General features: G+C 48.3%; 2 protein-coding genes across 2 annotated transcripts; both read left to right on the plus strand.

Annotated features, from left to right (window-relative positions):
- Positions 1-1,690: 1,690 nt before the first annotated feature.
- Positions 1,691-5,333, plus strand: LOC124029791 (rhophilin-2-like; the record flags this gene model as incomplete). Its single annotated transcript, XM_046341374.1, has 3 exons — positions 1,691-1,815; positions 2,681-2,847; positions 5,248-5,333. Coding segments are annotated over 3 exons (378 nt in total), but the record flags the coding sequence as incomplete, so codon positions are not given.
- Positions 5,330-8,407, plus strand: LOC124029790 (rhophilin-2-like; the record flags this gene model as incomplete). Its single annotated transcript, XM_046341372.1, has 6 exons — positions 5,330-5,434; positions 6,481-6,516; positions 6,637-6,675; positions 6,800-6,835; positions 6,971-7,124; positions 8,266-8,407. Coding segments are annotated over exons 1-6 (512 nt in total), but the record flags the coding sequence as incomplete, so codon positions are not given.
- Between the last annotated feature and the right edge of the window lie 3,969 nt (positions 8,408-12,376).

Here is a 12,376-nt window from a genome sequence, read left to right on the forward strand (position 1 = left end):
CCGGTGACTCTATAGGACAGTGGTGGTGTTTTTGATGGGTCGGTGGCTCTATAGGACAGTGGATGGTGTTTTGATGGGTCGGTGGCTCTATAGGACAGTGGATGGTGTGTTTTGATGGGTCGGTGGCTCTATAGGACAGTGGATGGTGTTTTGATGGGTCGGTGGCTCTATAGGACAGTGGGTGGTGTTTTGATGGGTCATGGCTCTATAGGACAGTGGATGGTGTTTTGATGGGTCGTGGCTCTATAGACAGTGGGTGGTGTTTTGATGGGTCGGGGACTCTATAGGACAGTGGGTGGTGTTTTGATGGGTCGGTGACTATAACACAGTGGGTGGTGTTTTGATGGGTCGGTGACTATAACACAGTGGGTGGTGTTTTGATGGTCGGGACTCTATAGGACAGTGGGTGGTGTTTTGATAGATTGTTGACTAACACAGTGGGTGGTGTTTTGATGGGTCGGTGACTATACCAGTGGGTGGTGGTTTTGATGGTCGGGACCCATAGGACAGTGGGTGGTGTTTTGATGGGTCGGTGGCTCTATAGGACAGTGTGGGTGGTGTTTTGATGGGTCGGTGACTATAACACAGTGGTGGTGTTTTGATGGGTCGGTGACTATAACACAGTGGGTGGTGTTTTGATGGGTCGGTGGCTCTATAGGACAGTGGATGGTGTTTTGATGGGTCGGTGACTATAGGACAGTGGATGGTGTTTTGATGGGTCGGTGGCTCTATAGGACAGTGGATGGTGTTTTGATGGGTCAGTGGCTCTATAACACAGTGGGTGGTGTTTTGATGGGTCGGTGGCTCTATAGGACAGTGGATGGTGTTTTGATGGATCGGGGACTCTATAGGACAGTGGATGGTGTTTTGATGGGTCGGTGACTATAACACAGTGGATGGTGTTTTGATGGGTCGGTAGCTCTATAGGACAGTGGATGGTGTTTTGATGGGTCGGTGGCTCTATGGGACAGTGGATGGTGTTTTGATGGGGTCGGTGACTCTATAGGACAGTGGATGGTGTTTGATAGGTGGTGACTTTATAGGACAGTGGATGGTGTTTTGATGGGTCGGTGACTAGGACAGTAGATGGTGTTTTGATAGGTCGGTGGCTCTATAACACAGTGGGTGGTGTTTTGATGGGTCGATGGCTCTATAACACAGTGGGTGGTGTTTTTGATGGGTCGATGGCTCTATAACACAGTGGATTGTGTTTTGATGGTCTCCTCTCTGTTCTGGTGTGTTGTGATGGTCTCTGTTCTGGTGTGTTGACGATGGTCTCCTCTCTGTTCTGGGTGTGTTGACGATGGTCTCCTCTGTTCTGGTGTGTTGTGATGGTCTCCTCTCTGTTCTGGTGGTGACGATGGTCTCCTCTCTGTTCTGGTGTGTTGACGATGGTCTCCTCTCTGTTCTGGTGTGTTGGACGATGGTCTCTGTTCTGGTGTGTTGACGATGGTCTCCTCTCTGTTCTGGTGTGTTTCTCCAGGGACTTCATCCTGGGCATTACAGTGAAGATGGCTCCAGCTTGAGGGAGGAGATCGCCGACTGATGAACCTACGAGACAGGTACTTTCACCATCGGTCTCATAGAACTCTACGTTGTCAGAGTGAAACTGGTTCTCTATGGAATCGCCCACCACACAGAGAGCGGTCCTGTTGCTATTCTGGCCCTCTTTCCCCACCGTACCCCACAGGCCTGTCGTACCCCCAGTCGCAATGACGCCGGCATCGAGACCCTGGCCAAGTACTTCAGCCACATACCTCTACTGGAGAGCCGCTTCTTTACCGCCACCCGCCAGATGGGCATCTTCTTTACTTGGTACGTTCCGCCTCACTGTCTCCAATGCCCCGTCAATCATGGTCTGACCCAGCCCAGGGGTCCAGGTATCTATAGTATCTCCACCTGACTGTCTCCAATGCCCCGTCAATCATGGTCTGACCCAGCCCAGGGGTCCAGGTATCTATAGTATCTCGACCTCACTGTCTCCAATGCCCCGTCAATCATGGTCTGACCCAGCCCAGGGGACCAGGTATCTATAGTATCTCCACCTCACTGTCTCCAATGCACTTTTTGCCAGTCCTGTCTGGTCCAGCGACAGTGGGTTTGTGCCCATAGGCAACGTTGTTGCTGGTGAGGACCTGCCTTACAACAGGCCTACAAGCCCTCAGTCCAGCCTCTCTCAGCATATTGTGGACAGTCTGACTACTGATGGAGGGCCTTTCTCCAGGGGTCAACATGTCTGTCTCTCCAGGGGTCAACATGGTGTTATGATACCACTAGTGACCTCTCTGTCTGTCTCTCCAGGGGTCAACATGTCTGTCTCTCCAGGGGTCAACATGGTGTTATGGTTCCACTAGTGACCTCTCTCTCTGTCTCTCCAGGGGTCAACATGTCTGTCTCTCCAGGGGCCAACATGGTGTTATGGTTCCACTAGTGACCTCTCTCTCTGTCTCTCCAGGGGTCAACATGTCTGTCTCTCCATGGGTCAACATGGTATTATGGTTCCACTAGTGACCTCTCTGTCTGTCTCTCCAGGGGTCAACATGTCTGTCTCTCCAGGGGTCAACATGTCTGTCTCTCCAGGGGTCAACATGTCTGTCTCTCCAGGGGTCAACATGTCTGTCTCTCCAGGGGTCAACATGGTGTTATGGTTCCACTAGTGACCTCTCGGTCTCTCTCCCAGGTATGACTCGTTCACAGGTGTTCCAGTGTGCCAGCAGAACGTGTCTCTGGAGAAGGCCAGTATTCTGTTCAACATCGGCGCCCTCTACACCCAGATCGGCACGCGCTGCAACCGCCAGACGGGCTCCGGCCTCCAGGATGCCATCACAGCCTTCCAGAAAGCTGCAGGTGAGGAGACACTAGAACCACAGTCGGCTGTGTCCCACGTGACACCTTATTCCCTCTATGTAGGGAATAGGGTCCTGGTTATAGGGAATAGGGCCCTCGTTAAGAGTAGTGCACTATGTAGGGAATAGGGTCCTGGTTATAGGGAATAGGGCCCTCGTTAAGAGTAGTGCACTATGTAGGGAATAGGGTCCTGGTTATAGGGAATAGGGCCCTCGTTAAGAGTAGTGTACTATGTAGGGAATAGGGTCCTGGTTATAGGGAATAGGGCCCTCGTTAAGAGTAGTGCACTATGTAGGGAATAAGGCCCTCGTTAAGATTAGTGCACTATGTAGGGAATAGGGTCCTGGTTATAGGGAATAGGGCCCTCGTTAAGAGTAGTTCACTATGTAGGGAATAGGGTCCTGGTTATAGGGAATAGGGCCCTCGTTAAGAGTAGTGTACTATGTAGGGAATAGGGTCCTGGTTATAGGGAATAGGGCCCTTGTTAAGAGTAGTGCACTATGTAGGGAATAGGGTCCTGGTTATAGGGAATAGGGCCCTCGTTAAGAGTAGTGCACTATGTAGGGAATAAGGCCCTCGTTAAGATTAGTGCACTATGTAGGGAATAGGGTCCTGGTTATAGGGAATAGGGCCCTCGTTAAGAGTAGTTCACTATGTAGGGAATAGGGTCCTGGTTATAGGGAATAGGGCCCTCGTTAAGAGTAGTGTACTATGTAGGGAATAGGGTCCTGGTTATAGGGAATAGGGCCCTTGTTAAGAGTAGTGCACTATGTAGGGAATAGGGTCCTGGTTATAGGGAATAGGGCCCTCGTTAAGAGTAGTGTACTATGTAGGAATATGGCCCCGGTTAAGAGTAGTGCACTATGGTGGAATACAGCCATTTGGACAACACCAGCATATTATGACAGCTTAGTCTCTAGTCATTGCCGGTAACACTGTGGAAATATACAGAGCACTCAGAGTTGGATTACAAGAGGTTTAGAAGATTTGACTCGTTTATACATTTTGTAAGTTTGTAGGTCCCCTATCCCACAGTTGGTGCCGTGACCAGTTCTCTCCTTTGTGTAATCTTTTGTTTAACGACAGAAAACGCTGGTTGAAAATTTAATTTCATAGTTTTTAAACGCTATGTCAGGAAAACTCTATGGACAGGCTACTGGTAAAGATGAACCATATAACTGTCAATCAATCAACCAACCAATCAAATGTATTTATATAGCCTCTTCTTACATCAGCTGATAGCTCAAAGTGCTGTACAGAACCCAGCCTAAAACCCCAAACAGCAAGCAATGCAGGTGTTAGCACGGTGGCTAGGGAAAACCCTAGAAAGGCCAGAACCTAGGGAAGAAACCTAGAGAGGAACCAGACTTGGAGGGGTGGCCAGTCCTCTTCTGGCTTCTCTAGTTTCCCATGCATCATGTCCCAGCAGTACAGTACTGCCTCGACAGTCAACCCAAACTAGGGACAGTACTGCCCTCGACAGTCAACCAAACTAGGACAGTACTGCCCCTCGGCAGTCGACTCCAAACTAGGACAGTACTGCCCTCGACAGTCAACCAAACCAGGACAGTACCGCCCGACAGTCAACCAAACTAGACAGTACCGCCTCGACAGTCAACCAAACTAGGACAGTACTGCCCTCGACAGTCAACCAAACTAGGGACAGTACTGCCCTCGACAGTCAAACCAAATCCAGGACAGTACTGCCCTCGACAGTCAACCAAACTAGACAGTACCGCCTCGACAGTCAACCAAACTAGGACAGTACCGCCCGGCAGTCGACTCCAAAACTAGGACAGTACTGCCCCTCGACAGTCAACCAAACTAGGACAGTACTGCCCCCACAGTCAACCAAAACTAGGACAGTACTGCCTCTCGGCCTAATGTCGAACGTTAGAAACTGTGAGTACTGTGGTACCGGTACCATTCTCATGTTAAATTCAGTTTTTATGAATGCGGTTTTGATAATTGTGAGAACTGGCGCATGCTTGTTTTGCATATATTGTATCCGGTAGCAACGCTAGAAATTAGTCCTCCACCACCGAAGGAGACGACACCCCCAGCCATGTCATGAGTCCCTCCATACTCACCTCCCTACTCTCTGTCTCCCCCCCTGTAGGAGTCCTCCACCACCTGAAGGAGACGCCACCCCCAGCTATGTCACGAGTCCTCCATACTCACCACCCCCTACTTCCCTCTGTCTCCCCCCCTGTAGGAGTCCTCCACCACCTGAAGGAGACGACATCCCCAGCCATGTCATGAGTCCCCTCCATGCTCACCACTCTACTCTCTCTGTCTCCCCCTGTAGGAGTCCTCCACCACCTGAAGGAGACGCTACCCCCAGCTATGTCACGAGTCCTCCATACTCACCACCCCTACTCTCTCTGTGCCCCCCTGTAGGAGTCCTCCACCACCTAAAGGAGACGTTCACCCACACCCCCAGCTATGACATGAGTCCCTCCATGCTCAGCATGTCATCAAGATGATGCTGGCCCAAGCTCAGGAGTGTCTGTTTGAGAAGATCGCTCTGTCTGGCATCCGCAATGAGTTCTTCTCTCTCCTCAAGATGGCCCACGAGGCTGCCAAGGTACATGTACAATACGCCTGAGTCCTTTCCCACAGTCTACAGGCTGCCAAGGTACATGTACAATACACTGAGTCCTTTCCCACAGTCTGCCAAGGTACATGTACAATACACTGAGTCCATCTGCTTTACTCTAACGGGGTTAATCTGAGAGAGTTTCACCCCTCAACTCTAAACGCTTTGACCTAATGGGGTTAATCTGAGAGAGTTTCACCTCAACACTAAACGCTTTGACCTAATGGGGTTAATCTGGAGAGAGTTTCACCAACGCTAAACGCTTTGACCTAATGGGGTTAATCTGAGAGAGTTTCACCTCAACACTAAACGCTTGACCTAATGGGGTTAATCTGAGAGAGTTTCACCTCAACGCTTTGACCTAATGGGGTTAATCTGAGAGTTTCACCTCAACACTAAACGCTGACCTAATGGGGTTAATCTGAGAGAGTTTCACCTCAACGCTTGATCTAATGGGGTTAATCTGAGAGTTTCAACTCAACGCTAAACGCTTTGACCTAATGGGGTTAATCTGAGAGAGTTTCACCCTCAACACTAAAACGCTTTGATCTAATGGGGTTAATCTGAGAGTTTCACTCAACGCTAAACGCTTGACCTAATGGGGTTAATCTGAGAGAGTTTCACCTCAACACTAAACGCTTTGACCTAACGGGGTTAATCTGAGAGTTTCACCTCAACGCTTTGACCTAATGGGGTTAATCTGAGAGGAGTGTCACCTCAACACTAAAAGGGGTTCCATTATCACACTGTCATATCCCGCTGAGGGTGTCTGTCTAAAGAGCAGTGGGACCCCATTCCCTATTTAGTGCCCTAAGCCTCGGGTCTAAAGTAGTGCACTATATAGAGAATAGGGTGCCATAGGGCTCTGGTCAAAGTAGTACCTATATAGGGAATAGGGTGCCATAGGGCTCTGGTCTAAAGTAGTGCACTATATAGGGAATAGGTGCCATAGGGCTCTGGTCTAAAGTAGTGCACATCTCTGTCCTCTCGGGTAGATGTGTTCTCTAATAGAACATCTCTGTCCTCTCGGGTAGGATGTGTACTCTAACAGAACATCTCTGTCCTCTCAGGTAGGATGTGTTCTCTAACAGAACATCTCTGTCCTCTCAGGTAGGATGTGTACTCTAACAGAACATCTCTGTCCTCTCAGGTAGGATGTGTACTCTAACAGAACATCTCTGTCCTCTCAGGTAGATGTGTTCTCTAATAGAACGTCTCTGTCCTCTCAGGTAGGATGTGTTCTCTAACAGAACGTCCCTGTCCTCTCGGGTAGGATGTGTTCTCTAATAGAACATCTCTGTCCTCTCAGGTAGGAGGTGTACTCTAACAGAACGTCCCTGTCCTCTCGGGTAGGATGTGTTCTCTAACAGAACATCTCTGTCCTCTCAGGTAGGAGGTGTACTCTAACAGAACATCTCTGTCCTCTCAGGTAGGATGTGTACTCTAACAGAACGTCTCTGTGTCCCCGTCTCAGGTAGGATGTGTTCTCTAACAGAACGCCTCCTGTGTCCCCGTCTCAGGTAGGGAGACACCTATGACCAGGTTCACCAGTCTATGAGCCAGACTCCCATCAAGGACAACGTCCCGTTCTTCTGGTCGACCATGGCTCAGGTCAAGACCCACCACTACCGTTCACTGGCACACTACTTCCTGGCTACTGCGCTATTGGACCACCAGCGTAAGTCAAAGCAGCCGTTAGCCAATCATATCCCTTCCATGCGCGATCCAGAGGGAGAGAGGGAGATGTGTAAGTGGCTGTTAGTTACTAGATGAGTTTCCTGGAACAGACTGGTTCTGTTAGTTCCTAGATGAGTTTCCTGGACCTTACAGGAACAGACTGGTTCTGTTAGTTTCTAGATGAGTTTCCTGGACCTTACGGGAACAGACTTGTTCATTCACCTCTTTCTCAGAGTACTGAGACCTTAGTTTAATAAAGAGGACAGAGAGACAGAACAGCCCAGAGTACTGAGACCTTTAGTTTAATAAAGAGGACAGAACAGCCCAGAGTACTGAGACCTTTAGTTTAATAAAGAGGACAGAGAGACAGAACAGCCCAGAGTACTGAGACCTTTAGTTTAATAAAGAGGACAGAACAGCCCAGAGTACTGAGACCTTTAGTTTAATAAAGAGGACAGTACAGCCCAGAGTACTGAGACCTTTAGTTTAATAAAGAGGACAGAGAGACAGAACAGCCCAGAGTACTGAGACCTTTAGTTTAATAAAGAGGACAGTACAGCCCAGAGTACTGAGACCTTTAGTTTAATAAAGAGGACAGAGAGACAGAACAGCCCAGAGTACTGAGACCTTTAGTTTAATAAAGAGGACAGAACAGCCCAGAGTACTGAGACCTTTAGTTTAATAAAGAGGACAGAACAGCCCAGAGTACTGAGACCTTTAGTTTAATAAAGAGGACAGTACAGCCCAGAGTACTGAGACCTTTAGTTTAATAAAGAGGACAGAGAGACAGAACAGCCCAGAGTACTGAGACCTTTAGTTTAATAAAGAGGACAGAGAGACAGAACAGCCCAGAGTACTGAGACCTTTAGTTTAATAAAGAGGACAGAACAGCCCAGAGTACTGAGACCTACTGGGCTGGTCTGTCCTCTGCCAACACTGTCTCACAGTCCCAGGCTGGATCTGTGTTTCCATGTCCTAATCCCTGTCTCATGTCTCTGTGTTGCCATGTCCTAATCCCTGTCTCATGTCTCTGTGTTGCCATGTCCTAATCCCTGTCTCATGTCTCTGTGTTGCCATGTCCCTAATCCCTGTCTCTGTGTTGCCATGTCCTAATCCCTGTCTCCTGTCTCTGTGTTTTCCAGTGAGTCCCAGTGATGACGAGGACCAACAGGAGAAGGCTCTGTCCCAGGCGTATGATGCCATGCCAGATGGCCTCTCCCCACTCGACATCCTCAGGAAGAGAGAGGAGAGACAACGCATCGGTAATGCTCCAAACCCAATACCGTGTTTACACAGGTCCTTTATGTGGGTTACGTCTAGATACAGTCATTATATAGTCCCTGACTGTCTGGACTCTACACCCTGACTGTCATTTATATAGTCCCTGACTGTCATTTATATAGTCCCTGACTGTAATTTATATAGTCCCTTACTGTCTGGACTCTACACCCTGACTGTCATTTATATAGTCCCTGACTGTCTGGACTCTACACCCTGACTGTCATTTATATAGTCCCTGACTGTCTGGACTCTACACCCTGACTGTCATTTATATAGTCCCTGACTGTCATTTATATAGTCCTGACTGTCTAGACTCTACACCCTGACTGTCATTGATATAGTCCCTGACTGTCATTTATATAGTCCCTGACTGTCTGGACTCTACACCCTGACTGTCATTTATATAGTCCCTGACTGTCTGGACTCTACACCCTGACTGTCATTTATATAGTCCCTGACTGTCTGGACTCTACACCCTAACTGTCATTTATATAGTCCCTGACTGTCTGGACTCTACACCCTGACTGTCATTTATATAGTCCCTGACTGTCTGGACTCTACACCCTGACTGTCATTTATATAGACCCTGACTGTCTGGACTCTACACACTGTCATTTTATAGTCCCTGACTGTCTGGACTCTACACCCCGACTGTCATTGATATGTCCCTGACTGTCTGGACTCTATACACTGACTGTCATTGATATAGTCCCTGACTGTCTGGACTCTATACACTGACTGTCATTGATATAGTCCCTGACTGTCTGGACTCTATACACTGACTGTCATTGATATAGTCCCTGACTGTCATTGATATAGTCCCTGACTGTCTGGACTCTACACACTGACTGTCATTTATATAGTCCCTGACTGTCATTTATATAGTCCCTGACTGTCTGGACTCTACATACTGACTGTCATTTATATAGTCCCTGACTGTCATTTATATAGTCCCTGACTGTCTGGACTCTACATACTGACTGTCAAATCCCTGACTGTCATTTATATAGTCCCTGACTGTCTGGACTCTACACCCTGTTAGTACCTGGTACTCCCTGTATATAGCCATGTTATTACCTGGTACTCCCTGTATATAACCATGTTATTACCTGGTACTCCCTGTATCTAGCCATGTTATTACCTGGTACTCCCTGTATATAGCCATGTTATTACCTCCCTGTATATAACCATGTTATTACCTCCCTGTATATAGCCATGTTATTACCTGGTACTCCCTGTATATAGCCATGTTATTACCTCCCTGTATATAGCCATGTTATCACCTGGAACCCCTGTATATAGCCATGTTATTACCTCCCTGTATATAGCCATGTTATTACCTCCCTGTATATAGCCATGTTATTACCTCCCTGTTTATAGCCATGTTATTACCTGGTACTCCCTGTATATAGCCCCTTTATCACCTGGTACCCCCTGTATATAGCCATGTTATTACCTGGTACCCCCTGTATATAGCCATGTTATTACCTGGTACCCCCTGTATATAGCCCCGTTGTCACCTGGTACCCCGTGTATATAGCCATGTTGTCACCTGGTACCCCTTGTGTATATAGCCCCTTTATCACCTGGTACCCCTTGTGTATATAGCCCCTTTATCACCTGGTACCCCTTGTGTATATAGCCCCTTTATCACCTGGTACCCCGTGTATATAGCCCCTTTATCACCTGGTACCCCTTGTGTATATAGCCATGTTGTCACCTGGTACCCCGTGTATATAGCCATGTTGTCACCTGGTACCCCTTGTGTATATAGCCCCTTTATCACCTGGTACCCCTTGTGTATATAGCCCCTTTATCACCTGGTACCCCTTGTATATAGCCCCTTTATCACCTGGTACCCCTTGTATATAGCCCCTTTATCACCTGGTACCCCTTGTATATAGCCACTTTATCACCTGGTACCCCCTGTATATAGCCATGTTATTACCTCCCTGTATATAGCCATGTTATTACCTCCCTGTATATAACCATGTTATTACCTGGTACTCCCTGTATATCACCATGTTATTACCTGGTACTTCCTGTATATAGCCATGTTATTACCTCCCTGTATATAGCCATGTTATTACCTCCCTGTATATAGCCATGTTATTACCTGGTACCCCCTGTATATAGCCCCGTTGTCACCTGGTACCCCGTGTATATAGCCCCTTTATCACCTGGTACCCCCTGTATATAGCCCCTTTATCACCTGGTACCCCGTGTATATAGCCATGTTATTACCTCCCTGTATATAGCCATGTTATTACCTGGTACCCCTGTATATAGCCCCGTTGTCACCTGGTACCCCGTGTATATAGCCCCTTTATCACCTGGTACCCCGTGTATATAGCCCCTTTATCACCTGGTACCCCCTGTATATAGCCATGTTATTACCTGGTACCCCTGTATATAGCCATGTTATTACCTGGTACCCCTGTATATAGCCATGTTATTACCTCCTGTATATAGCCATGTTATTACCTCCCTGTATATAACCATGTTATTACCTGGTACTTCCTGTATATCACCATGTTATTACCTGGTACTTCCTGTATATAGCCATGTTATTACCTCCTGTATATAGCCATGTTATTACCTCCCTGTATATAGCCATGTTATTACCTGGTACCCCCTGTATATAGCCCCGTTGTCACCTGGTACCCCGTGTATATAGCCCCTTTATCACCTGGTACCCCTGTATATAGCCCCTTTATCACCTGGTACCCCGTGTATATAGCCATGTTATTACCTCCCTGTATATAGCCATGTTATTACCTGGTACCCCCTGTATATAGCCCCGTTGTCACCTGGTACCCCGTGTATATAGCCCCTTTATCACCTGGTACCCCGTGTATATAGCCCCTTTATCACCTGGTACCCCCTGTATATAGCCATGTTATTACCTGGTACCCCCTGTATATAGCCATGTTATTACCTGGTACCCCTGTATATAGCCCCGTTGTCACCTGGTACCCCGTGTATATAGCCCCGTTGTCACCTGGTACCCCTTGTGTATATAGCCCCTTTATCACCTGGTACCCCTTGTGTATATAGCCCCTTTATCACCTGGTACCCCTTGTGTATATAGCCCCTTTATCACCTGGTACCCCTTGTGTATATAGCCCCTTTATCACCTGGTACCCCGTGTATATAGCCCCTTTATCACCTGGTACCCCTTGTGTATATAGCCATGTTGTCACCTGGTACCCCGTGTATATAGCCATGTTGTCACCTGGTACCCCTTGTGTATATAGCCCCTTTATCACCTGGTACCCCTTGTGTATATAGCCCCTTTATCACCTGGTACCCCTTGTATATAGCCCCTTTATCACCTGGTACCCCTTGTATATAGCCCCTTTATCACCTGGTACCCCTTGTATATAGCCACTTTATCACCTGGTACCCCCTGTATATAGCCCCTTTATCACCTGGTACCATATGGTCCGAGTCTAAACGGGATCCATTTAGTTTTTACCTGTATACTTACTCACCTGTCTTAATGACTCTTCCTCTTTCCACCCTCTTCTTCTCCCTCCTCCACCTCCCCTCTCCTCCACCTCCCCGTTAATTCCTTCTCCACCTCCCCTCTCCTCCACCTCCCCTCTCCTCCACCTCTTCTTCTCCCTCCTTCACCTCTTCTTCTCCCTCCTCCACCTCCCCTCTCCTCCACCTCCCCGTTAATTCCTCCTCCCTCCTCCACCTCTTCTTCTCCCTCCTCCATCTCCCCTCTCCTCCACCTCCCCTTAAATTCCTCCTCCCTCCTCCACCTACCCGTTAATTCCTCCTCCCTCCTCCACCTCTCCTTCTCCCTCCTCCACCTCCCCTCTCCTCCACCTCCCCGTTAATTCCTCCTCCCTCCTCCACCTCCCTCCTCCACCTCCCCGTTAATTCCTCCTCCCTCCTAAACCTCCCTCCTCCACCTCCCCGTTAATTCCTCCTCCCTCCTAAACCTCCCTCCTCCACCTCCCC

Source organism: Oncorhynchus gorbuscha, unplaced genomic scaffold (genome assembly GCF_021184085.1).
Source record: "Oncorhynchus gorbuscha isolate QuinsamMale2020 ecotype Even-year unplaced genomic scaffold, OgorEven_v1.0 Un_scaffold_7714, whole genome shotgun sequence".
NCBI classification, from domain to species: Eukaryota; Metazoa; Chordata; class Actinopteri; order Salmoniformes; family Salmonidae; genus Oncorhynchus; species Oncorhynchus gorbuscha.